At 41.0% G+C, this 27,614-nt stretch overlaps 2 protein-coding genes across 3 annotated transcripts; both read left to right on the forward strand.

Moving 5' to 3' along the window:
• The first annotated feature begins 3 nt into the window (after nt 1-3).
• Nucleotides 4-10,885, forward strand: L3HYPDH (trans-L-3-hydroxyproline dehydratase). 2 transcript variants are annotated; one of them, XM_019725821.2, is made up of 6 exons: nt 4-619; nt 4,264-4,433; nt 6,196-6,249; nt 7,041-7,163; nt 7,252-7,389; nt 9,722-10,885. In XM_019725821.2, the coding sequence occupies exons 1-6, from the start codon at nt 112-114 to the stop codon at nt 9,845-9,847; spliced, it is 1,119 nt and encodes a 372-aa protein (XP_019581380.2). In that variant the 5' UTR covers nt 4-111; the 3' UTR covers nt 9,848-10,885. The 2 variants fall into 2 exon arrangements, with proteins under 2 accessions (XP_019581380.2, XP_019581381.2); XM_019725822.2 differs by lacking the exon at nt 6,196-6,249.
• A 3,766-nt stretch (nt 10,886-14,651) lies between these two features.
• Nucleotides 14,652-17,890, forward strand: GPR135 (G protein-coupled receptor 135). Its single transcript, XM_019725820.2, has one exon. It carries the CDS (start codon nt 14,812-14,814, stop codon nt 16,261-16,263), a length of 1,452 nt encoding a protein of 483 aa, XP_019581379.2. The 5' UTR covers nt 14,652-14,811; the 3' UTR covers nt 16,264-17,890.
• Nucleotides 17,891-27,614: the final 9,724 nt, after the last annotated feature.

Genomic DNA, 27,614 nt, shown 5'->3' on the forward strand with positions numbered 1-27,614 from the left:
GTCTAGGCCCCGCCCCCTGGGGCCGCCGAGCGTCCTGTGCTCGCCCAGAGTGCGGGCTCGGGATTTAAAGCGCGCGCTGCGGAGCGGTGGTCGAGTTCCTGGACGCGAACAATGGAGACCACACTGGCTCTGCCCCAGCTGCCACCGCACGACCCGAGGACGCCGGCGTTGTCAGTGGTGGACATGCACACGGGAGGCGAGCCCCTGCGCATCGTGCTGGCGGGGTGTCCGGAGGTGTCGGGCTCCACGTTGCTGGCCAAGAGGCGCTATATGCGCCAGCACCTTGACCACGTGCGGCGACGGCTTATGTTCGAGCCCCGGGGCCACCGGGACATGTACGGGGCAGTGCTGGTGCCTAGCGAGCTGCCAGACGCGCACTTGGGCGTCTTGTTCCTGCACAACGAGGGCTACAGTTCCATGTGCGGCCACGCAGTGCTGGCCCTGGGCCGCTTTGCGCTGGACTTCGGACTGGTGCCGGCGCCCTCTGCCGGCGCCGGCGAGGTCCGCGTCAACATCCACTGCCCGTGCGGCCTGGTGGCCGCCTTCGTAGAGTGCGAGGGCGGCCGCAGCCGCGGTCCGGTGCGCTTCCACAGCGTCCCGGCCTTCGCGCTGGCCACAGGTAACCGGCGGGACCCTCCCTGCCCAGCCCTAAACTAACTACACTGACTTTCTGGCTGAATCCACGCCACACAACTAACCCAAACCACAGCCTTTGCAATCAATAAAAACGTAATTCTAAATCACTGCGAATGTGTGTCAGCACCTTAGCCGTGCGGATTTGTGCTGTGCATGCAATTCGATTATCACGCAGCTCTATCCACCTGTGGTCTTGAGAGAGCCTTGGAAGTACAGAATTCCGCATTTCTTTTACTCATCGCTTCGTTACCTACTCGTCAGGCATTCCTAGAGATTTTATGGTTGGATAAAACAAGGTCCGCTAGAGTCAAAGAGCAAAGAACAGCCAATCTACTGGCTCAGAATACCCTTGCTAGACGCATTATTTTCCCCTGACAAGTTACTAAATACAAATTACTAAAATTCATCTGTGAAAAGTGCTTCCCCACTTCTTGGGGGAAGAATTAAATGAGAATAAACTAAGCAATTTATAAATTGTGAAGATACGATGTTGCTGCTCTTAAAAACATGAACAGACATTGCCTGAGTTCAAATCCTGACAACCCCCATAAAGCTGTGCAACCTTAGTCAAGTTACTTAACCTCTCTGTGCCTATGCTTCATTTGTAATCTCATTGAGGTTATTTTTGTGTGTGTGAGGATTAAGTGAGAGTATGTAAGGTACTACTTAGAATATATATGTATATATCCCTACAGACAAACTACAGAATATATAGGGTTGCTAGTTTAGAGTTCTCTAGGTATGCAAAGTATTCAAAAGGTTTTGGCAGGTTCCCTAATACAGACCCTGTATGTCCTGTAAAACAGCTGTCTGTAACTACTCTTATCCTTACTTAGAGGGAGGTCCCTCTAAAGGGCTGAATTTCTATCAGTGAGGATTCATTAGTAGTCATCACTGGAAGTGAGCCGGGAGCTAATTTATCCAGCCAAGAATAGGGTTATTACCTCTTTTCCTCTGTCTTCAAGCCATGCGAATAATTCTGTTAGTTCAATCTTGATCCTCCTCAGGGATCTGGATTCCAGATTAGCCTGATTATAAATGATGCCATAATAGCCCAGGCTTTTGTCAGTCTTAGACCAACCTCAGGCAGCTGAAATACTCAAGTGGATGAAGAATGCCACTTGGGAAATTGATACCACTCCCCTTTAGGAGAAACAGTGAGTGTCACATCCACATAGGGAGGGCACTTGAGGGAGACAGGAGTTTATGTTTAGGATTGCATCTTAAAAACCTCAACTATTTAAGTAGCTTGGCTACCCAGGCCACCCCAGCAGCAGATGGAAAGCACACTATTTTGTGGGAAATGACATCCGGCCGTGGGGTCACCAACTACCTCAGTGCAGCCTGGTTAGGGCAGCCATCCCTGCAAACACAGTAGTTCCTGAGAGCATCACTGTGTGACTGCAATAATCCGTGGGCATTAATGGTAACTTGGAATCATTAAGAAAATGAAATCCTAAATACTTACAAAGATGCAAAAGAGGTGGACTGACAGTGTTCAATCAAGATCACTGCTCTGCCCCTCCCCATCTTGGTGACTTTGTGATTCTATTCCTCAACGTCATGTCTGTAAAATGATGACAACAGTACCCACCTCAGGATTGCTGTGTCCATCTCCACCTGCTAAAATGAAAACTCCTGAGTTTTGTTCACTGTATTCAAATGCTAGAACAGTAGGTAGTCGATATTTGTCAAACGAGTAACTAAAATGAAATTTTGAGAAGAATATGCTGATTGACAAGTGTAAATATTTGATGGCCTTGAGTCCTATTCCCATTGGAAATTAAACTTTTGGCTTTAATATTAACATTGCCAAGCACTCCCCACACATTATCACATGGAATTCTCAAAAGAACCCTTCTGGGAGGGAATAGCAATTCTATTTTACAAATGACACCAAAGCCCCACTTAGCTTAGCTTCCCTCATTTCCGTCTAATTCCTCATTCTTCTTTCATTAAACATGCTTTCCATGTTCCACCAGCATCCAGATAAAGACCTTTTTCATTCAGTTTTGCTCTTAAGTTCCACAGGCATGTTTTACTCTTTTGATGATAAATTTGCTATGTTTTGACACATCTCATGTAAAAAGGACTTTGTGGGCTAGTCTGTAACTGGTACCTTTGTATGACTGCAAACTCAGGAATACAAGAAATATATTTTATTTTTCAGAATTTAGTTTCTGAATTTGAGACCCCCACCCTGTCGTATTGGTTGACTTAGCCTCATGCGTCCATGTGCTGCCCCTTTCCCTGACATAAGTGTGAGCAAAGTTTTCTGAAAAGAGCCAGGGCCTTGGAGAAGAGGGCCTTTTGGTCCTCAGCTTGCACAGGTAACCGGGGAAGCACCATCTGCCCTATGCGTGTGGCCCCTGCCCCGCCCTGGCCCCTACCTCCCCTCCTTGTGGCTGCCTCTGTCACACCCCAAAGCCTCACTTGGTGCTATGGGGAAGTTCACATGGATCCTCTGCCCTTGGGACCTTCAGCCTCTTCTCAGTCCACAGGAAATTTCACTACTGACAGATTTCTCTCTTCAAGACACTCCTTTGCCAACAAGTCTCTCTCCCCTGAGATCTTAGGTTTCCATAACCTGCTTTCTCCCCTGCCATATGCCTCTCCCAGAGGCTGTGATCACCGAGCCCACTTGAATTGGGGAGGAGGAAGAGAAGAAAATGGGAGACGGGGGAAAATATGGTTTAATGTCCCAAAATATCATCCAGCTCCATTCATTTGGAAATACAATTTCAGGATTTCAAACAACTGACCTTCAAGTGAAACTTTGGGTTTGTTGGAGACTTAAAATACTCAAATGCAAAAGGATACTGTAGCAGTCAGTGATTCTACAATGGCTTTATTCTGAGTATTTGCCTGCACGATACTTTCATGAGATGAAAATATATAAATGAATAAGTGTTTGGATATAATATATAGGAAAAATCTTTTTTTTTTTAATTTTATTTTGACATTAGAGCTAAAGAAAATCAATTCGTGACTAGGATCCCAAATCCTCACTATTTTAAACCATTCCTAGTAGTCTGAGAGGGGACCTACATTTTCCTTCATAGTTTTCACACGTTGATGTTTCGGGGTTTTCCCTCTCTCTGCCTCTATGATGTTTCCTAGAGAAGATCCTCAGAATAGTTAACAAATATGTGCATATGATTGAGGAAAACCATGGCATTCAAATGTTGTATGTCTTATACCAGGGGTGTCCAAACTTTTTTCAACGTTTTTCACCAAGGGCCATATGCGGTAAAATACACAAACAGCCGGGCCACTCACTCGAGGTGAAGTATGTATTGCCTCACCTGGTTTATTTAAGTAAACTAAATATATTTTTGGAATTTGCTGCGGGCCAATTAAAAATGGATTGCAGGCCGCAGTTGGCCCATGGGCTGCAGTTTGGACATCTTTGTCTTATACAAACATCAAGTTAAAAATAGAAAGATGCACATAGCTAAAGGTCTATTATTATTTACCTGATGCTTACTCATTTTGAAGATGGATTTTTGTTTCATTCCTTTTCATGATAGGAAGAAGCACCCCCCAAAAAATATACATATTAAAAATTCTATAAATTTTATTACTGAAATACTAAAACAAACTTATTTTCAAACACATCTTTTTTAGATCTCTCAGTGGAAGTTACCGGTCATGGAAAGGTGGTGGTGGACATTGCATTTGGTGGCGCATTTTATGCATTTGTTAGCGCTAAAAAGTTAGGACTTGATGTTTGTTCTGCAAAGACACGGGACCTTGTGGATGCAGCAAGTGCAGTGACAGAAGCAGTGAAAGCTCAGGTCAGTACAATCACTGCCATCAGAACAAAAGCCTTCTTCTGGGGCATGGAGGGAATATAAATTACATATCTATACAGAAAATGAAATATTTATATATTTAAATTATTAGTTGTACTATGAATAGGGTACTGGTTTGAATCTTAGGCTCTAGAGAAAGACTGCTTATGAGTTCTAGCTTAGCCACATGTAACTTTTGTAATCTTGGACAAGTTATATAAGCTCCATGTGCCTCAGTTTTCCATCTGTAAAATGGAAATTATGAAATACCTGATTTATAGGGTGTTATAAGAATGAAGTAAGTCAGGACTTGGAATAGTGCCTGGCCCATAATAAATGTTCAATAATAACTATTATTAACTTTAATAATACACATATGCTAATGTAATTTGTGGTTATTTAAAATATAACAAATGTATCATAGTATTCCATTAATTTGACCTGCATATGCTTTGCTATATGTGGTCATCCTACAAAACTTGAAAATAATGAATGTAAAATATAGCTTACAAAATAGATTTCATTAAATCTGATCAGATTTTCTTTTATTTCACAGAGAACAATAATTCCTTACTATTCTTATATTGCTATATATTGAATTTTTCCTATATTGCTAAGAAGTTAAGTAAGTACTCAAGTAACTCTAGTTTTGGCTTGGGGAAACTATTCTGATAAAAATCAGTTTAGAAAATAAGTCTAGACTATTCTTTCATTTCTAACACTAGTCTGCCATTTTACCTTGAATTTGGGATCTATAAATAAAACTCTATAAACAGTATTTGAATGTTTTAGTATATAAAAATATAATTATTATTCTAAGTAAAAAATAATTTGTGAAAGATAGTATCTAATATACTTGTACTAATAATTACTTATTCATAATTAATAATTATTTATGGCCCTATTTAACGTACCTGAGGCTTTACTTTATATATACTTTATATATAATTTATATATTTATATATTAGGTTGGTGCAAAAGTAATTTGCGGTTTTTGCAATTATTTTTAACCTTTTAAACCACAATTACTTTTGTACCAACTTAAAATATACTTTATATATAACTTAAATAACAAAATGAAAATATATACTATATCCTGTTCTAAATTATCACTTTTCCAGTACTGTCAATTCCAATATGGAGAATCATTTTATCAAAGTAACTTCTGAAGCTCTGAATTTACGTCAGTTTTCTGTTCCATTAAGCAGATAGCTAATAGTTTGAGTTAACAATTTGGCATAAAATAATTTCGCCTTATTTTTAATAAAATTAAGAGGAAAAGGCATCCTTTTCTTTATAGGAGTAATTTTGAACTTTTCATTGAAGCTTGAACTTCTTACCCAAGTTGCAAAGGGAGGATATTGAGGAGGAGGGATTCTGAAAAAAATTTGAGAAAAAGTTCTGTTAGGGATAAATCAGGCAATAGAACTACTTCGTGAGTTTCTGACCATCATACTGCTGAATGAAAGGAAAAGGCCATGGGCGTGGGGCGGGAGGGAAGGGAGCTGGAGTTAATATAAATTCATCTTCATTCATTCATTCTTTTAACATTTCCCAAGAACTTACTGCATGTCAGATACTATGCTGGATGCTGGAGACCCAAAGGAAGAACAGAGACCACCTTCAAGGAGCTCAGCCTAGTGGGGGAAGCATAGCTGTGACTAGTGTGATTCTGGAATGGTGCTCGAGTGGAGGTGGGGCATAGGGGCTTTAGGACAACAGAGAACAAAGATCCAATATGTAGGCCTCTTTAACTTGGTTGCAGATGGAGTCTTTGGATTTTAAGAATCCAAATCTATTCAACTGCTCTAAAAGACAGGTAAGTGGCAATAGAATGTACTGTGAGGATGCACGTGGCAGTGTGATTCCAGTAATCTCAAACTATCAGACATTACAGAAATCCAGGAAAAGTTATACAACCAGACCTCCTGAGAAGAACAGAACAGGAAGCACTGCAATTTGGGCCTGACCATGGTTTCCCACTTATGTGACTTAGCTACCCGGTCAGTGAGTGCCTGCTTCGCTGTGTGTGTGTCTGCTGCCTTTCACGATACCAGCTGCCTTCATCCTTTGCATCTTTTTTGTTCATCCAATTGTTTCTCTTGCCTAATAGCTTCTGTATCCTTCTAACTTTTGCTTACCCATGACCCTCATAATCCTCATATCTATCAGAGGTATTAATAGATACTCACTGCTTGATTTTTTTGCATTATCCCCTTTATGCTCGCTCCTGAAAGTGAGGTTATGATGGCCTCCTCCTCCTCTTTGAGCAGCTACAGCCAACCTGGGAATGGATCATCCTGGGGTCAGTGATTCAGTGTGGTGTTTGGGGTATGTGTGTATCACACAGGACTGTTCCTTTAGCAAAGGCAACGTTCAGGGCAACTTCCTTAAAAAAGACTCAAAATTATGGTATAATCATAAGTTCCACTAAATCTGTGTTTATACATCTAGACAAAGACATAATTTCTAGTATTTAGTCCCTGGACCCAAAAGGTATTTTAAAAATGATAAAGATGGAAAAGTTATGTCTGAGTGCCCCATATGTTATTTAAAAGAAATTTGAATCAAAATATTTACATGCAGTTGATAATTATTTGTTGTTTGCAGTTTAAAATTACTCATCCTGATAGTGAAGACCTTGCCTTTCTATATGGAACTATATTAACAGATGGAAAAGATTCATATAGTGAGGAACCAACCACCAACATCTGTGTGTTTGCAGATGAACAGGTATTAAAACTAATTTTTAGGCACAAAACCCAGGCAATACGGAATTCTAACCCTGTGAACATGCTCATTTTCATTTATGCTGAAACAGGTTGACAGAAGTCCTACCGGCTCAGGAGTGACAGCCCGAATTGCCTTGCAGTATCACAAAGGACTTCTAGAACTGAACCAGACCAGAGCATTTAAAAGCAGTGCAACTGGCTCAGTGTTCACAGGGAAGGCTGTGAGGGTGAGTTACACTTTTAGCTTCTCGTTTGTAAATGTGTTACTTTTGAGACTGAAGAGGTATATGTTGGCTGGTAAGTTCCTTCACTCAGCGCTCAGAATTTTAAAACAGGCCTGTAAAAATGTCTGTTCAACTAGGATATTGGTTCTCAAAGTATGGTTTGGGAACCCCTGGGGGTCCCCAGAATCCTTTCCATGGGTCCACTAGGTCAACCCTATATTCATAATAATACTAAGACATTATTTGCTTTTCACTTCATTCTCTCACAAGTGTACAGTGTAGTTCTCCAGAGGCTATATGATGTATGATATCCTGATATCCCAACTGACTGAATGCGGAAGCAGATATGAGAATCTAGTTGCCTTCTGTTAAGCCAGGCATTAACGGGGTTTGAAACTATGTAAAACAATCCCATTTTTCTCAATAAATTTCTTTTTGTTTTGGCAGATATTTTCACAAAAGTTTATTTACATTAACATGTAATGGGTTTATTATTCTTTAAGTGAATTAGTAAATAAATACCTTTAATATCTACCAAATATCTTTAATATCTACCAAAATAGTAGATATAACCTACATAAACAAAAACTGTTTTTTCAAGGTCCTCAAATCTTAAGGTATAAAGGAGTCCTGAGACCAAAATGTTTGAGAACCATTAAATTAGTGTTTGGTTTTTTTGCTGTTGTTTTTATTCTATAGGTGTGTTTCGTTTTATATGATAAGATGTAAAAGTTGTGGAAAGTAGAACTTTTGTAATGGAATCAAATTTTAAACGGGCTAACAACTAATTAATGAACTTACTCATAGGAGTAAATGAAATCTACTACAGGTGATGAATTTACATCTAGTAAATGAATCTACTCATAAAGAGTCCCTTAACATAGCAAACAATCTATCCTAATAAACAGTTTTATATCCTAACATAGCTGTTTGTAAAGTTTGGTTTTCCTGAATATTGAATTTTCTTTAAGTTAGGGATTCCTATATAATACAGTGATCTTACGAGATACTAAACCATTTGTGTTGTATGCAAAAATTTGGAATACATTGTCTTCAAGTCTGAGATTTAAGATAAAATAATAATCTACAACATTTATTGGGTGCTTCACTATGTGTCAGTTTCCAAGCTAAGCACTTTATACGCATACAGACTATCTAATTCTCCTAAGAATCCTAGAAGTCAGTACTGGTATCATCCTTTTTAAACAGAGAATAGATATAGTGGAGCATTAGAGAGTTTAGGTCATTTGCCAGAGGTCCAACAGTGCATAATGGAGCCAGCTTAGGAACATGGTCTCTCCGAGCAGACCCCACGCTGCTAGGCATTACTATGTTGCTATTAGACAAAGCAAGTTTTCAATGAGGCTTTATATTATAGCAGCTTTACAAAAAGATAATAAAATTACTGTACTCTAACCTAATAACTGACATTTTACCTAAGGCTGCAGTTATTCTCATTTTTAAAAATTAGAAAATAAAAAGATACTCTGTAGTTAAGATTTGAAGTTATTTCTTTTATAGTTATTATCATACTTGCCAGAACATCTTCACTTGCTCCGCTCTCCTTCCCTCTCTCTGGGCTCTTCCAGGCTCTCTGATAGTACCTTCCCTGCCCCAACTCCTTGCTCTGTCCTTCCATTTAGGGGTCCCCAGCATTTTATCCTTGACTTCCTTCTCATCTCATCTGCAATTTGATGCCTTTGGGCAATTTCACCCACCAATGAAGCTTCAGCTCTCAACCACCTGCTGTTGGTGGCTCCCAAAACTTCCTTCCCACCCTGCCTGCCCTGGCCTTCTCTCCGGAGTCTAACGCTTGTATTCTTGAAACGATTATCCCAGGGATATCACAACTCAGCTTGTTAAAAAGCCTGCCTTTCCTCCCTCCCTCCCTTCCTAAATGTGCCTTTCCTGCCCCATTCCCCATCTAGCTTCACTTCCAAGCTAGAAGCTATGGTCATATTTAACTTATTCCTATTCCTCACCTCCCACATGCATCAGTCCCCAGGCTTGTCAATTCTACCTCCAAAGTATCTCTATATTTTGTTCTTATCCTTACCGAAAACTACCCTAGTGACTCTAGATTCAATCAGTGAATTAAGGTTACCTCTTAACAGGATTCTGGGTATCTAGTTTCTTTCCTCTCCAATTTGTCCCCTACATTACAGCTAAACTTATCTAAAACACAAATCCGATCAGGTCGCTTTTGTTTCATTGTTTATTTGATTAACTCTTGGGTTTTCTTTAAAATGATAAAAATCAAGAATATGACTTTTAGGCCAGATACAATATGACTGCAGTATTTTGACATTGTACTCCTTTCAACGTCATTTTTCAGGAAGCAAACTGTGGTGATTTTCATGGTGTTATTGTGGAGGTATCCGGACAATCCCATTACACCGGTATAGCAAGTTTTATAATAGAAGACGACGACCCACTGAGGGATGGATTTCTTCTCAAGTGACTTCTTTGACTTTTAAGGGCTTTCTTTTTAAAGCAATTATTATCTATAAGTAATTTTACTCTGAATTATATGGAAATCTTTATCTAAATTGTACGTGTAAGCCAACTTCCATTCTTTATAAAATTTTATATAGTACACTGTGGCTAGTCATTATACCTCATATTTGCATATATATTTTTAGTTATTAACAAATCAGATAAAATTAAAACCTTAGTTCTCATTACTTTTAAAATATTACTTTATGGTAATTACTATAACATTTTGTTTTAAATGCTCTTTGAATAGTCACTTGAATTGTAGCCCTTACAACAATGACTCTTACAAGTTCATTATTTTCGTCTTCCAGTTTTGAGTGAAATAATGCCCTCTCTCTAAGCAGGATGTAAGAGAGATGGATTATTATAAAGTACTCACCACTCAGCATAGCCTAGGAAGGAGTGGGGTAGGTCAGCTTCTTTGGGTACATGTTGTTATAGTTACTGCCGGGCTGTTCTCTGTGCTGCAAAGCCCAGCTCTTATCCCAGGAAACTGAAGTCTCATAAACTGATCTGAGAAGACCAACTTCTAATCAGACTTTTGATATATCTTTAAGGCTCTTATGAAAGGGATTGTATATTGCATTATTGAAATACAGGGACACAGTAGAGATCAATCAATGAATCACTACAGTAGGACGACTCTCATACTGTACCAACTACATGCCAGGTCAATTTAAATCATGAAACAAATGTTAACTATTGGTCTTCTTGAGACTGTTAAGAAAATTCATTATTATCAGTCATTATAAGATGAAGTATTAAAAAATATTCAAGAGGCAGCCGGATGGCTCAGTTGCTTAGAGCGCGAGCTCTGAACAACACGGTTGCCGGTTCGATTCCCTCATGGGATGGTGGACTGTGCCCCTTGAAAACGGCAACTGGACTTGGAGCTGAGCTGCACCCTCCACAATCAGATTGAAGGACAATGGCTTGGAGCTGATGGGTCTGGAGAAACACACTGTTCCCCAATATTCCCCCAATAAAATTTATTAAAAAATTATTCAACATGTGATGCTCTCAATATTCAGTCCTTTTGTGAGATAAGAAATAATTGTGTTTATTTTCTGAGCATACAGAAACTGAGCTAATTCATTTTAATTGGCTTTGTCATCCAGCAAGTCTGTAGACCCAGTTATTTGGTCTGTGTTGAATTACCTGACCAAAGTGAAGGCTAAAAAGTTAATGTTCTTGATTTTCCTATTAATTACACAAACACTAATGTTTTCCATTCATTCTCTATCAAATTCTGTGGTAAAGAAATCACTAACTTACTAATGACTAAGACATTTTCTACAGATTAGGGAGATTTGCAGTCTTTTTTTAAAAATAAAAACAGACCACTATTTTCTCTCCAAATTTCACAAGTCACATGGATTTGGGAAAAAGATGCATAGTTTAAAAGTTACATTTTATAGTATTTTACAATGTGCCACACACACACAGACAGACACACACACACACAGACAGACAGACACACACACACACACATACACATCTTCTACTTTAATGAAGTACACCATGGAATGTGTATTATTATCCCATGACTACAAAGAGCAGAAAGTTTTTCATCAGTGATGTTGTTTAGAATTGTCAGCACATGATAATAAAAACCAGACAGTCTTTTAGTTAATTTTATTATTATTTTAAAATTGTCTACAGACAGTGCACCCCTTATCAACTGAACCAGGGCAGACCACTTTTTCTGCCCTGCCCATGGTGTGCCACTGTTTTTATCCCACTTACAGATATGAGGGAAATGCAAGTCAGACATATTAAATAACTCTCCTAAGGTCACATTAAAGGCTGTGAACCTAGGACTTCTGACTCCAAGTCCAGTATTGTCCTACTATAGTTCCTCCACTTCAGATAGGACAGACGGAGCTTGTTCTAGGATATAGTACTCGAACAAAAATGTTATATTTCTTGAACATTAAAAAATAGATATTGCCTAAATCTTCCTAAATTCTAATCCAAACCGGACACACTCTTGCAATAATATTCATTCCTTCTGTACTTCGCCCCATCTCTCTTGGAGTCAAAAACACGAAGGAAATTAATTCTTCCTCCTCTCTACTTTATGTGTCTAATCAGTCACAAAGCCCTGTTGACTCTATCTTCTAAATATTGCTCACATTTATCCCTTCCCATCCTTGGTAAGGGTTTTGCTTCATCGATTAACCTCTTTCAAGAAACCTCCTTCCCCTCACTGGTTCCTTCCTCTGAGTATTGAAATGTGCTCATCATAAACATAAACGACACAAGCATCCTTTGTCCACCTTCCAGCTTTAGCTCGCTGTCACCCCTATTTCCTTCCCTTTGTAGTCAGGCTTCTAGATTCCGGACGCTTCTGATCACTGGGCACATTTTCTCATCTTCCTTTTTGCTATTCAACTGTTGCAATCTGGTTTCTGCCTCATTGCTTTTTGGAAATTGTGCTTGATCTAACTGTCAGATCTGATAGTCACCCACGGGTTTATGCAATCCATGGTGGACCCTGCCGCTTGTTCCTGGCAGGCAGTTGTGATACAGTTTAGAGCAGAAACCTCCATTCCCTTGGTGCTGAGCTCAGCCACAGGCCCACTCACTGAGGCTCTCAAGGCCAGTAGATTAGTACCCAGTTCCCATTAGTACCTACTGAATGCTGCATCGTGTGGGCCCAAGTCCATCTCCTCTTCACCAAGAACTTGCAATGCATTTTGCCACAAGGCCTTTAGACTCCATAAGACTTGGGGCACCCTTTTCATCAATCCTCAAAACCCACAAATTCCATAACATCCCTCCTAGGACAATGCTTCTCATCCTTCAATGTACGTATGAATTGCCTGGGGATCTTTAAATGCAGATTCTCATGTATTAGGCAGGGTGAGGGCCATTTCTGACAAGCTCCTAGGTAATGCTGATGCTGCTGGTAGGAGGACTACCATTTGAAGAGCAAAACTTTCTAACCAATCTATTTTAATTACCCATTTGGGCCCAGGCTTTACAGGTGAGTCTTCCCTACCTGGCAACTGCTTTTATCTTTGAAATACATGAAAAGCCTGTTAGCTCCTCACCTGGAGGAAAAGACTGGCTGTTAGAATACCTTTTGTAATTTGAACTCCCCCTATCCTTCAATAAATTCCTTTTTTGCTTCAGTGAGACAGTGCCCTGTTTGTATTGCTTATATCTAAAGTACCCAATCCATACACTGCCTTCTTAAAAATCTCTTCTCTCCACTGTAAATGCTTTAATGCAGACTCCTTCATTTCTCCCCTGTGCTATTACAATGTCTTTTGTTAACTGGTCTCTCAGTTGCCAGATTCTCCTCCTACAGTCACTCAAAAAATAACTTTTTGTGTATCTAGCAGCCTTCCAGTGTTAAGTGTTAGAAATCTAATTTAAAAAATCATACAAAGTTCTTGCCATCACAGAACCTATAGTCTACAATGAGAGGCAAGTAATGCTTACTCATAAAAACATAATCATGGGCAGTGGTATGCCCTACAAGCCAAGGAAGGCTTCCCCTGAGACTAACACCCATGTGGATATGGGGATGCAAGGGAATTGGGGAAGGAGGTGGAGTTTTCCAGGCAGAGGGGAAAGCAAGTGCAAATGCCCTCAGATGGGAGTCTTAAGGAACTCACAAAAGGCCAGTGTAACTGGGGTGGAGCACAAAAGAAGGAACGTGACCCCAAATGAGACTAGAGAGGAAGCAGATGTCAAATCATACATTGCCTTGTAGGAAATATTGAGGATTGGGGCCCTTATCCTAATTTAAATGGAGAAAGCCATTAGAGGGGTTTAATAAGTGGACATGATCAAATTTATTTTGTTTACAAGAGCATTCTACCTATCGTGTAGAGTAGGGGCTGGATGTGGGAAGTTGACAGCAGTAGTCCAAAGAAGAGAGAATGAGAGCTAAGATTCAGGTGTAGGATAAAATGATGGAGGAAGTGAATGGATACAAAGATATTTAACAAGTAAAATTCCCAGGTCTTGGTGATTGGACATGGGCTGGTGGTGAGGAAGAGGAATTCATCTAAAAGAAACACTGTTGGCTTGTAAACTAGATGAAAGGTGGTGCAATTTTCTGAGATACATATCCTGTATCAGAATCACCTACGGGGTTTAGATTCATGGGCCCATCTTCAGTAATCCTGGGAGTCAACCAGTGAATGTGCATTTTAACAAGTGCCCTACATCAGTGGTATTCTAAGTGTGGTCCTCAGATTAGCAACACCATTACCGCCTGGGAACTTGTTAGAAATGCAAATTCTAGGACAGGACCCCAGACCTACTGAATCTGAAACTCGGGGGTTGGGCACAGTCACTTGTGTTTTAGGAAGCCCTCTCTGTTGCATGCTCAAGTTTGAGAACACCTGGTTTAAATTATTCTGCCCCTCGAGTTTAAGATCTCCGGATTTGGATCGTGTCTTCACTTCAGGTTCTCGACTCCTTCCCTACTTGCACATGCCAGAAACACTCACAGAGAACAAAGCATCTCCCCAAAAGGCCTCTCTGTAGGGCATTTGTATCTAACAAGAAAGAGAGCCTGAGTATGAACCCTGGTTGAATTTGGTCATTTACACGACAGCCCACTCCCGCTTTATCTGGCCACGCAGTGGTCCCCGAGAAGGCCGACTTGAGGCACAGGCCCTACGGCCGAGCCACCTCGGAGAGGGGTAATGTAGTGCGTCGGCTTTTCGTAAAGTACTTGGCCGGCGTCCCGCCCCGCGCTCCTGCGTAAACACGCGGTTCCCTCGGCAACGCCTGAAACCCACGTCAAAGGTTCCGCCAGGTCCCGGGCGACTGCCACCCCTCCGGCGGTGCCCGACTCCCGGCAGCGGCCTCTCTCCCCAGCCCGGAGCCACCCTCCGGCTTGCGGCCGCCTCCCCTAGTGCGGGATGAGCAGACCCGCGGCCGCCGCCGGGCCGCCCGCCAGTGACCATGGCCTTGTCGGGCAGCCCACACCCCGGCGCCCCCTCCCCGGCAGGCACACCTGGCGGGACTTCCTCCGAGGTGACAGGGGCAGCCGGGCTATCCTTGAGCACCGTGGCTACCGCGGCGGCCGCGGCGCTGGGGAACCAGAGCGACGGGAGCGGAGGCGACAGCACTGGCGCCTCGGCTGGCGGCGGCCTGGGCCCGCACGGGGCGACCGGGGCAGCGGGGAGGCCGCCGCTGGGCCCCGCGGCGGCGCCGCTGCTGTCGCACGGGGCGGCGGTGGCGGCCCAGGCGCTCGTCCTCCTGCTCATCTTCCTGCTGTCTAGCCTGGGCAACTGCGCGGTGATGGGGGTGATTGTGAAGCACCGGCAGCTGCGCACCGTTACCAACGCCTTCATTCTGTCCCTGTCCCTGTCGGACCTGCTCACGGCGCTGCTCTGCCTGCCTGCCGCCTTCCTGGACCTCTTCACGCCGCCCGGGGACTCGCCACCCGCCGCCGCCGCGGGACCCTGGCGCGGCTTCTGCGCCGCCAGCCGCTTCTTCAGCTCGTGCTTCGGCATCGTGTCCACGCTCAGCGTGGCCCTCATCTCGCTGGACCGCTACTGCGCCATCGTGCGGCCGCCCCGGGAGAAGATCGGTCGCCGCCGCGCGCTGCAGCTGCTGGCGGGAGCTTGGCTGGCAGCCCTGGGCTTTTCCTTGCCCTGGGAGCTGCTCCGCGCGCCCCGGGAGCCCCCGGCGGCGCAGAGCTTCCATGGCTGCCTGTACCGGACGTCCCCGGACCCCACGCAGCTGGGCGCGGCCTACAGCGTGGGGCTGGTCATGGCCTGCTACCTGCTGCCCTTCCTGCTCATGTGCTTCTGCCACTACCACATCTGCAAGGCCGTGCGCCTGTCGGACGTGCGCGTGCGGCCCTTGACCACCTACGCGCGCGTGCTGCGCTTCTTCAGCGAGGTGCGCACGGCCACCACCGTGCTCATCATGATTGTCTTCGTCATCTTCTGCTGGGGGCCCTACTGCTTCCTGGTGCTGCTGGCTGCCGCCCGGCAGGCCCAGGCCACGCAGGCCCCCTCGCTCCTCAATGTGGTGGCTGTCTGGCTGACCTGGGCCAATGGGGCCATCAACCCTGTCATCTATGCCATTCGCAATCCCAACATTTCGATGCTCCTGGGACGCAACCGGGAAGAGGGTTACCGGACTAGAAATGTGGACAGTTTCCTGCCCAACCAGGGCCCGGGCCTGCAAGCCAGAACACGCAATCGCCTTCGAAACCGCTATGCCAACAGGTTGGGGGCCTGCAGCAGGATGTCCTCTTCCAATCCGATCAGCGGGGTAGGAGGGGATGTGGCCTTGTGGGCTCGCAAAAATCCAGTTGTACTTTTCTTCCGGGAAGGGCCACCTGAGCCTATGATAGCAGTGGCTAAACAACCTAAATCCGAAGCCGGGGATACCAGCCTCTAAGAAGGGTTGGGATGCAGAGCTTGTGAAGGCAAATTTTTAACTGCTCCGTTGAATGATACAGGATTCTGGGGAGAATCGTGCATTTCAAAAAGCCAAACACTGAAAAAAGAGACAGAGGGAAGCTTACCACTTCCCCCAAGCAGCATACAAGACAATGTCTCCTTCAAAAGTGCCAAAAGGAATGTAAAATGCAGATTAAAACAATCTTAAACCACTCAACCAAGCATTGTGAACTGTAAGTGCCCAAAAAAGACTAAAATAAAATTCACAATTACTGAAAAGCTCATATTACAAGAATCACACTGTGAAACAAACAAAAAAAATCATTGAATGCAATCGGTATTTGTTCAAATACATAGTTTCAGGAAAGAATGGAGACCTTCAGAATTGCTTGAAGTCCCCCCTAAGTCACCAGCATTCAACAAAACTTCAAATTTCTAGAACTTGCGCCTCTGAACTTGCACATGTTTTGGGTGCTTAGGTTACGAGCGGAAAATTCTTATCCTTAACACACTTTGGTGCACTTTCTCCACACCCCACTCCTCTGAAATCTTTGTGGGAAATTTTAAATTCATATCCCATTTAAAACCATTTTAAGATTTTGAAAAGGTTTATTACTACAAAATTCAAACACCTGAAGTATGAAAATAAAGTATTCCAAGATTATAATTAAAAATTAATGTTCTTCCCTCAAAATTATTGGCTTTGGCAAACTTTGAGGCTTAACCCTTACTCTGACATGCTATTTTTGTTTCTAATAATTTGGGGGATACCACTCTCAGAATGCTTTCACATTTTTAAAAAATAACTTTCGTAGTAGAAAATCTTTGTCTTTTGAGGTAAATTGATTTTTGGATGCAGCCAAAAATGTAATTTGAAGTCAAGTTGATTGCATCAGGTGAGTAATGGCACTTTTTTATATATATACTAAAATGAGATCTCTATAAAGTAACAAGATTTCACTTTGTTATGTGGTTTTTAACTAACTGAAGATGTTTCCTAAGAGGAATTCTAAAAGTATTTTGAGAAGTGGCCCCGTTCTTGGAATAAGCATAGAGTTTTCCAAGAGGATCATACTCTCCTATATTTGGAAGTTTGGTTACATTTTTAAAAATAAGATCATTGACTTATAGACATGACTTGCCTAAAGTAATGTAATCCTTATTAGAAAGGGAGAATAGGTATAGAATTATTATATTTATTAGGATATTAATTAGTCAGAAAGGAACTTCAAGCTAGAAATATCTGCAGAAAATGTGTAAAACAAAGATGCTTTTTTAAAAATACAAAAGCAAAATTCAGGATTTGTGTATGTATAATTTCTCACATTAAATGCCACTGTATACTTAGAATTTTATGAGATGTTTTCTCTTTTCTTTCCTCCATCTTGCCACTCTTGTCTTTCATATTTCACAGCCTTAATTGAATGAGTACTTTAAACTAGATGTGAAACATCAACTAACATATAAAGATTTCAATGTGAAATAGCCACCCTTTTTCCTTGTAAAGTATTTAAAGATGTTTATTGTATTTAAATTTTTCTATGATAGGTGGGTGTATGTCATTTTGTAATCAAAGATGGGAATATATGATTCATGTCAGAGCAAAAGATGTTTTGTTTTCTTTTTCTCAAGGCATCATCACAATCAGAAGTTGATAAATTATCTGTATATATGTTGCTACACTCAGTGTAGTACAAAGTAGAGGAGACAATCTCTCCTCTTCAGTCAGGACTTGTTATACACAGGCTTAATGGAGCTGAACAAACATTTGACAACTATCTACAGTATTTGCCTGTTAAAGGCAAAAAAGTTGTATGTTTTTTTAACATTGTAAGAAAATGGAAATCATGTCTGGATTTAGGGAGAAATGATGAAGTCTTCCAGTTATGAAAGTTATCACAAAATAGGGATTCAGTGAACAAAAAGCAGAAAAAGAGTTAGAAATCTTCGGGGAAGGAGGCGAGCACATTGCAAAATAGGGTATTGCCTGGGACACAGAATTGAAGAAAGGTATTTAATAAACGTGTAATAAATAAATGTGACATGGAATAAACCTGCCTGGTGAATGGAGGGAGCATCTGAGAGATTCAAAGTGACAAGCGGTGGCATGAAGGACTTTAAGGCAGAAAAGAAATTCCCCCCTAACTCTCGGGAGGGAGTGGTAGGAAGGTTAGGAAAGGGATGGCTCAGGGAAGAGACTGTTCTGTTAATGACTCTGAGAGTTATGATCAGCAAGAAGAATAGGAGGGGAAAAGAGAAAGTTGTCAATAAGTTACTGAACAATTGAGAGTGTTGTGTGTGTTTATTTCAAGGCTGTACAACTAGTCAGTGATAGAACTAGGATTTGAACCACAGTCTCTCTGGCCTCAGAGCCCTGTGTTACCTTCTTTACCTTGTGTTGTCCACACAAAGGTCAATGGATAGGGAAACTAAGGATGAGAAGTTGTGGTACTGTCGTCACCGTCATCATCATCATCATCATCATCATCATCATCATCTACTGTTTTTATTTCCTGCTTTACATAGGGCAACTTCCTGGGTACTAAGGCCACTAAAAGGTAGAAATCATAGTACCTGCCTTAAGAAGGCTTGTAGCTTGAGGACTTTATAGAAATTGCCCGTAATTGGGACTCTAATTTACCTGTGGGGAAGAAAAGGTGCAGCATTTGCAGAAGTGATTATCAAAGGAGATGGATTTGGAAGCAAAAGACTTGTAGATGAAGGCCAGCTACCAATCTAGTTTAGTTTAAATACTCAGAGACAAAAGTTAATCACAGGAATAAAAGATGGAGAAAGACTGACTCTCCAATAATTATAAGACTTAGACCTTTCCTCATGCTGAGTGAGTACACAGTTTTAGGGGATTTATGGGAAAGGGGGGAAGAGAAGCTTTGAAATACTGGGATGTGTTAAATATGGCATAATACATAAAGGCCAGAATGTAATCCTTCGTATCTCATTCTGCTCCCAGCTTGAGTATTTCATTTGAATTACAATAACAGCAAAAAGTCATATTCAGCATAGTACATACATGAGCTCGTTTAATCCTCAAAGCAACCCTCTGAGCGGGTGCTGTTGTTATCACTCCTTCCCCCACTTTACAGATGAGAAAACTGAGGTGCAAAGGTGCTATGTAATTTGCTTGAAGTCACACAGGGAAGGAGGTGCTAAACATAAGGTTTGTACCTAGCAGAGTGGTGCTAGAGGTCCTGTCTTATCCACTGCAATGTACTGCCTCTCTAATTTGTTAGACAATGGGAAATCTGGAAAAGAGCCAGAGATGATAAAAACAATAATCAAAGGGATAGGAAAATACATATCACAAAATTTAAAAGAAAAAATTTGTTTAATTTGGAGAACAGCTATATAAGATGTGTGTTTTAAAAATATATGAAGAGATTCTTAGCAATTATTTATAGATATAATCCCAGCCCTGAATCATCCCAATCATCTGTCTTCTCTATTCCTGCTTCAGGGCAGCAGAACACAAATGGAGAACAATTATCAAGTCAGATCAATTAGTACCCTCTGCACCTAGAATCCATAGCCTCACCTGGGCCCTACACCCTGCCCCCAAACCTGAACCTCTTTTCTTGTCAGCTCACTCTTTCTGCCCATTTTAGTGACCCTTCAAACTTTCTGACTCAAACATTTAACTGACCCTCCTCTCTTGGAAGATAACCTTTGCTCCTGCTTCACCAAGAAAATAGAAGCTATCAGACACATATATCCTCATATTTTAGCCACCAACGCTAACAAACTAAACTGGATTTGTATCAGTTCTCATCTCTGTCTTTCCAGTAGTAAAGAAACAAATCCCCTCTCCATCCTCAGGAATCTCATGCTGTCAATTATTTCCTTTCCCCGGTATCCTTAGCCTTTCCAGCTGAACCAAATCCCTTCCATGAGCACTTCAGCATGCTCTACGCTCTCACTTACAAGGGAAAAAAAGCTTCTCCTGTCCCTCCACCCCTTTTCTCTCCCTCAGCTCCCTCCCTTCAACTAACCCTGTCAAAAGAATTGCTTGCACTTTTACAGCTGATCTAAAGCCTAATCCAAGGTTTTCATGGTACAAGAAAGTCAAATTTTTCCTACTCCCCTATTCCGCCAGATGGCAGAAACTTAAGATGGCAGCATCCAGGTTCTAGGGGATTATTTAGCACCAAGGCAGTGGTGAGCATGCGTCTTCAGCGGTCATCCATCTGTAGGGGCACCCGCTCAGCATCGATCAATCTGTCTCCTGCCACATCCACCACTTGCTGTGTGATTAGCCCCACTCAGTCCAAGAGGACCTAGCTCTAACACTAGACCACTTGAGAGTCCTCTTATGGAATGGCAGTGAGGAGCTCTGTGGACCCACTCCCCAGTGGAACAAGTGTAACTGGAGAAAATTATTTAAAAAGCAACTATTTGAAGTCTCTGGAAATTGTCCTAAGAGCATACAGCAAATGAAGAAACATTTACTCGAACTGTATTATAACTCTGAACAGCAGGAATCAATGGAATTTGAATTATAATCTACTCCCTCTCCCGGCTCCCCACTCAGTGTGTCAGAAGCTCCACTTCAGGTAAGTACAGCAAATAGCATGGGGCTCCCTCTTTCTCCATTTCCAAGTCAACGACTGTGGTATCCTCCTGGGAGGAGGAGGCCTTGAAAACTTCTCATCTTTCCAGGTTCAAGTGGCAGAGGCTAAAGCCCAGGAGACTGTAGCCAAGAGGATGGGGATTCTGGAAATATACTAAATATCTACTTAGTTTTCTCCTTAGTCCTAGGATGTAGCTCTTCTTTTAGGGCATCACTTTCATTCCCAAGGTGCAGTCTTTCCATTGTCTTAGATGAATGCCCGAGGTACTCAGTGAAATCTCTCCATTCTGGTTGGACTGTAACTCCAGCATCATCCCATCCAATGTCATTTCAGGAATCTCTGTTCATCTTCCAGCTCCCCCCCTCCTGGGCCTCATGGCAATTTGTTCTACACATGCACAGCTCAGCTCTATTCCAAAGATCTATGGGGGAACCCCCATGCAGACTTCTGTCTCCATCACATAACACCTTTTTCTCTGGTACTCTGGTCCACAAATTCCAATCACTTCAGCTGCCTTGAACTCTGATCGCTACATTCTCATCCTGGCAAGACCACGATTCTCTACTTGGGCTCCACCTCCCACTGCCAAAGTCTAAAAAACAGCCCCAGATAGAATGATGAGTAATTTATAAAATGCATAAGCATATGAAGCATGATGTAAGATGTCTTAGTATGATGTCTGCACAGAGTAAATGGGCAATAAATCCTAGGTTTTATTATGAAATCTATATACTGATATGAAGATATATATATGTGTGTATATATATGTACATATATATATAATTTTATTTAAGAGAAAGTCCATTATAAAATAATATATTTAGAGTGATCTCATTCATTTTTGGAAAACAAACTTGCATTGGAATAAATCTGAAAGGATATCTACCAAATAATATCACTACTACCAAATAATATCACTACTACCAAATAATATTTTCACCAAACTAGGTAATTATAGGTACTCTTCGGTTGTTAATAATTTATCCCATTATATTTTTCAAAATAAGCATATGTTACTTTTTAAGAAAGAAAGGTAAAGATAAACCACAAAAGAGCTTCTTAAAGGGTCTGTGTTGAAGGAGAGAGGGGCAAATCCCTCCTCCTGGCCTTGGAAGGAGTGAAATATTTTCCATATTTACTGCCATTGGCCCTCTGCTTTTTCAGGCCTGTTTGCTGGAGGTACTGCCTTTTCTGCCCAGTAGCCTCTGAGTAAGGCCTGAGTTACTGGCTTGGGCCCCTGAAAATATACCAACATAGGAACACTTCTGAGTTGTGTGTCTTAAGTTAACAACAACAAAAATAATCCTGGAAAAAATTTAGTTAAGCTGTCAGCCAGACTTATATTTTACTTTTAATCATATTGTTATATTATGATTAACATAATATATCAAGGATTCAGGTATGTTTTATATCCAATGCCCTGTCTTATCCTCTGCACATATGATAAAAGATAGTCTTATCATACAAGGTCAGACAATTACATTCGCGAACTCATCCTATAAAAAGTGCTAAATACCTCATTGCTGAATATCACCACAGTCACCCTCGAAATACTCCCCTTGGGAAGCTATGTACTGACGCCAGCACCTAGTCCACCCTTTAAAACAATTTTGGAACTCTTTTTCTGGAATGGCTGTCAGAGCTGTCGTTGTATTACCCTTGGTGTCCTGAATGTCATCAAAATGTCTTCCTTTTAATATTTCCTTGATCTTGGGCAAAGAAAGAAGTCATTGGGGGCCAGATCAGGTGAGTTGGGAGGGTGTTCCAATACAGTCATTTGTTTACTGGCTAAAAACTCCCTTACAGACAGTGCCTTGTGAGCTGGTGCATTCTCGTGATACAAGAGCCATGAAATGTTGGCAAAACGTTCAGGTCGTTTAACTTTTTCACGCAGCCTTTTGAGCACTTCCACATAGTAAACTTAGTTAACTCTTTGTCCAGTTGGTACAAATTCATAATGAACAATCCCTTTGATGTCAAAAAAAGGTTAGCAACATCATTGCAACAAGTTCTCTAACTTAATTGTCACACCCTGTAGCACTACCTTGGTCCTGACTGTTGCACCTTCAGCTGGATCTCCCTGTATCACTGCTTAAGAAAGCACAAAGCCACCAGATTCTAGCAATTCTTATCACATTCATTCATGAGGTTGAGTTGGCTTACCTGGATGACTAGCATCTCACCCAAAGATTTGGGTTTTGTTCAGTTTAATAAGGCTACCTTTCCTCTCAGAAGAATATGCTCTCTGGTCAAAAATACAGAAATATCTCTACTAGATTTAGACAAAACATGCATCTGCCTAATTTAATATGTTCTCAAGGGTCCCACTACATGGGCTGATTTAAAAGTAAACAGTTGCCAGTCAACTTGTTCTTCTTTCTCCAGGGAGCCTACTAGTCAATTTAACTGAGAAAAAAATTTTAACCCCGTTTTATACTCAGCTACAAAGACAACAGACAAATTAAAGGAGAGACGGCACAGAGTTCCCCACTCACTGGTAGTCATAAGTGCCTGCCGATTTCTGAATGTCAGAGACCCACAGGCAAGTACATATTTTCTTGGTAGCACTGCTGCTTATACTCCCACTGTGAAGGGGGAAAAAATTCAAATAGCATTTCAGCTGCGATTTAAAAGCCTGAAATACTATTCATTCCCCACAAGGAGGCTCCATTGTCAAGTACAATTTTCAAAAAGGGAAAAGTATCAACCATTTTAAAAGCAGCACATCGTGATGCTTTAAACTTTTGTAATCTTAAATGCTTTAGCATTCTTGATTACAGTTTGGTTCTCATTTTCATATGAGAAGTAATGTATCATCTTAGTGCTAAGCAAAGTTAAGGCAAATGTATCATATAGTAAGTCGATAATTTAAATTAAGCTAAGAATACAGAATAAGACAGAGGTTCTTTTTGAGGGGGAAGATGGGAGTTCGATAATTATAATAAAAAGAAGTTTCCTTTTGCTTCAGTTACTAAATTTGATCCAACAGTTGTCACATAGATTCAACTTTGGCTTTATAGTCAAATAAGAAGATTAACCTTTGGCTGAAATTCTTTCCCTTTATAAGGCAAAACATTATTTCCTGCGTAGTAGCTCTTTGCCTAATCAATAACACATATGGTCATGGCATTACTTTAATATGACTTTAAAATTAAAGCAGTGAATACTTCTTATTGAATGATGTAATATCTTAAAATATTGGTAATAATATTTCTAAATGGTCGTAAGTGTATTTGAAGTATTTAAACTGGAAATATAGACTAAATACATAATAAATAATTTATATAATTAAGATGTTTTTCAATGTTTGATGTAAAGCTAGATGTATGATGTAAAACTGTTTGATGTTAAAGCTTTTTCTTTTACCTCCTCAATTCTCTAAAAAAATAACTTAGCGTAAATATGACCAGTGCTATAAGTGTTCAGTTAACTTTGTGTTTAAACTATTTATTTCATACTATATGATGTATGTATAAAATATATCAGGGCAACTGAGAAATAAGGCAAATTTCTTTATATGGAAAATAAAATTAGGTTTGTAATTTGGGAGCTTTAGTCTTCTAAGATTTTATTCTTCTTTAGGGAGTAGGATTTTGAATGTAGCTAAGCATTTATTGCGTGCCTCCATTAGGTTTTTTCTTACATTATTTCATATCTGTGGGCTAGATATTACTGTTTGCATTCTGTAGATGAAGAGACTGAGACTCAAAGAAAACTTGTTCAAGATCACGTGGCCAGCTAAACAACAGCTGGCATTGGAAGTATTGGAACCCACAGCAGGGGTGGATGGGAGGACAGGTGGGTAAGGGATGGAGTTTGGGGAGTCTAAGAATAAGGAAGAAGCAGGTTGAAATGAAATGAGGATAGAGTTTTATCTGGGAGCTCATCAAAAGAGTGATTTATATCCCTTATCATGCCTCTCTTGTCCTCGTCAGCTCTGCAGCCAGATGGGTCTCTATGTTTCCAGTCAGTTGAATTTAAGCATCGATATTATGCTTGAAATGTAAGAGTGAGATTGACTTCCTATGATAACTTTTAAAAATGTTTACTGGGTGCCAAGGCACCCAGCTCTTGAATGTCCAGTCACTTTTCCTAAAGGTCAGGACTGTACCTCACTGGCCCTGCTAGTAGAATAGAGGAGATTTGGGGGCCGTGTCTCAGGGCAGCCGGAGCCAGGTGGTCAGATCTCAGACTCACTGATGCTCTCCATGGAGGGCCCTGGTTTCCTTGGGGACGCTCAGGCTGCCTGAATAACTTCACATCAGAGTCAAGAGTGGATTCTGTTTTAAATCAATAATTGGGATAGATGCAGACAAAAGTAATCTGAAATTAAACACAGAATGTTGTATTTAGGATGAAGTGGATAACCAGACAGCCTATCAAAAAAAAAAAATAATAATCAAATACTCTTGTGTACCAAAGCATTTATGTCGATAACAGAGGTGAACTTGAAGTCAATGCTGTCAAATAAGTTCTAAATAGATTCCAGATTGGTTCTTTGTCTTTGGTGCCAAAAGGACTAATCAACTTTATGTACCTGCAGTTTACCTTTAAATGATCAAACTGCAGGTATGATAGACAAAATATTTATCAACCAGTATGGCAGGGACATAGACGCTGGCTACACACCTTTAAATGATTTTTGGTTTTTAAATGCATCTTGGCTGAATAAATATTTACCCTAATTATGGGGAAACTGGTAAGCAGTTAGCATGGAATGAAAACTTCCCTTTGGTCCATTAAAAAATTAAGCTACTCCTTTGGAAGAAAGAGTTAGTATAGGCAAAGGAGAGAGGACATTCCTCCCGAACAGATTCTTCACTTTTGGAGAACTTCTCAGCATTTCTAAAATAATGTGTTGTTATTCTGGTTGTTGAAAAGATGTGGAGGATACAATCGGCAAACAAATGTCAGTTTGCTTAGTATACATTGAAATACCAGTGGTCATACTGTGAGACACATGGAGAAAAAGGTCAAAGGGTGGAGGCTTTAACTGCTGGCTTCCCCAAATGGGAAAACTTAGCTGTGCTTTTGGACTGCATTGCAAATGACCCCAAGTTCTACAGGAGGCAGCATTGCTCTTATACAATGGGGAAAGAAAGAATAGGTTTGGTTGCATGTGATCTGCTGGGCATCTTGTTAGCATTCAATGTGCCAAATGTGACAGTAAAGGAACAAGTGCAGCACCTGTCCCTGAGCAGGGCATAGTGAGCAGGGGTTCAGTTCGAATAGTCATGAGGGTCAGGGTCACCTGGCTAGGAAAGCCACCTAGACCAGCAGAACTTTTAGCCCAGAGTGAGGAGAATTTAGGATGGGTAATAGGGAATGGGAGATGTTGCATGTTAGCCTGCAGCCCTGAAATCAACTGCAATCACGGGGATTATACTTCACCCCACTATCTTTTCTCCTATAAGTTTCCTGAGGAAAAGAGACCGACCAGAATCCCGAGGAAACTGTAGGAATGAATGGTTTATACAAAGCAAGTGAATCCAGGAAGGGGTGAACTTTCATGGATGCTGTGGATATGTGGATATCTTGTCCACATACCCTTTTTTGGACCAACATTCATAGCTAATCCCACCCCAAGAATTGCCCTCAGATGAAAGGAATTGCTTCAACCAAGGTTATGTCCACTCCCCAGGGGCAGCCCATATCCAATGACGGGTCAATGTGGGGATACAAAATTCCAGTCCTCTTACTTTATTTGGGGACAGCTGTTAAGGACCACCCCAGCCCCCAAACTCTTCTGGTATCTACTGAGGCCTTTCTTGCAGTTTCATCATGGTTCACTTGATTTTGCCCCATCCTGCTTCCTTAAACCCACACAACTTTTATTCCTGAGACCACTCTGTAATAAACTCCCTGTATACAAATTTCTTTCCTGGAAAATATGATGTAAGAGAGTTTCCTATTAATTACTTTAAACATATGTGGAAAAGTGTGTGTCTGTGACACATTTTATCAAAAATATGCTAGAAATATGCTATGCTTAAGTTTATGCTAACTAATTTGGCAAACTTCAATAAAACAAATGTAAAAATTTAGCTACAGAATAATATTTGGTAATTAGTTCTAAATCATTGGACAGGCATTCTAAACATGCTGATTTTAAGGCTATGTTTTAGTTTTAAGTAATTAATATATGGTTAGCCAAATCAAATAAACTGCTTAAGTTCTTTTCATAACATTTGAGGTTAATAAAATAAACACTAATGATGACATGCTTTCACTTTTCCATGTTTTTATCAAAAAAATTTTTAACTAAGCTTTGTAGTCGTGAAACACATTTCTAAGCCTAAGGTTTATTGTTTTTCAACCTCATGCTTTCAATAGTTTTGTTTAATTTGTTTAATATGACAAGTTGCAGAATTTACTAAAAATTTTGTTGAAATTTGATTTCTCTAAATGGGGGATTCTACATTAGACATCTTGAAAAGTTCATTTCACAAACACATTGATGTTAACGAGGCCCAAGGGATAGTAAACGATAAAGCAAAATTGTAAAAGCTGTTCAGCATCTTTGTTTTTTATCATAGTTTTGTTGAGAAATCATTCGCATACCATACTATTCACCCTTTAAAGTGTACAATTCAGCAGGTTTTAGTATGTTCACAGACGTGTGCAACCATTACCATATCTGACTTTAGACCTTTTCCATCACCCTAAAAGGAATTCCCATACCCACTAGGGGGCGCTCCTCGTTCCTGTCTCCTCCCAGCTCTGTCAACCACTTGTATACATACATTCTGTCTCTATGGGTTGG

The sequence above is a fragment of the Rhinolophus sinicus genome, linkage group LG03 (assembly GCF_036562045.2).
Source record: "Rhinolophus sinicus isolate RSC01 linkage group LG03, ASM3656204v1, whole genome shotgun sequence".
NCBI lineage: Eukaryota > Metazoa > Chordata > Mammalia > Chiroptera > Rhinolophidae > Rhinolophus > Rhinolophus sinicus.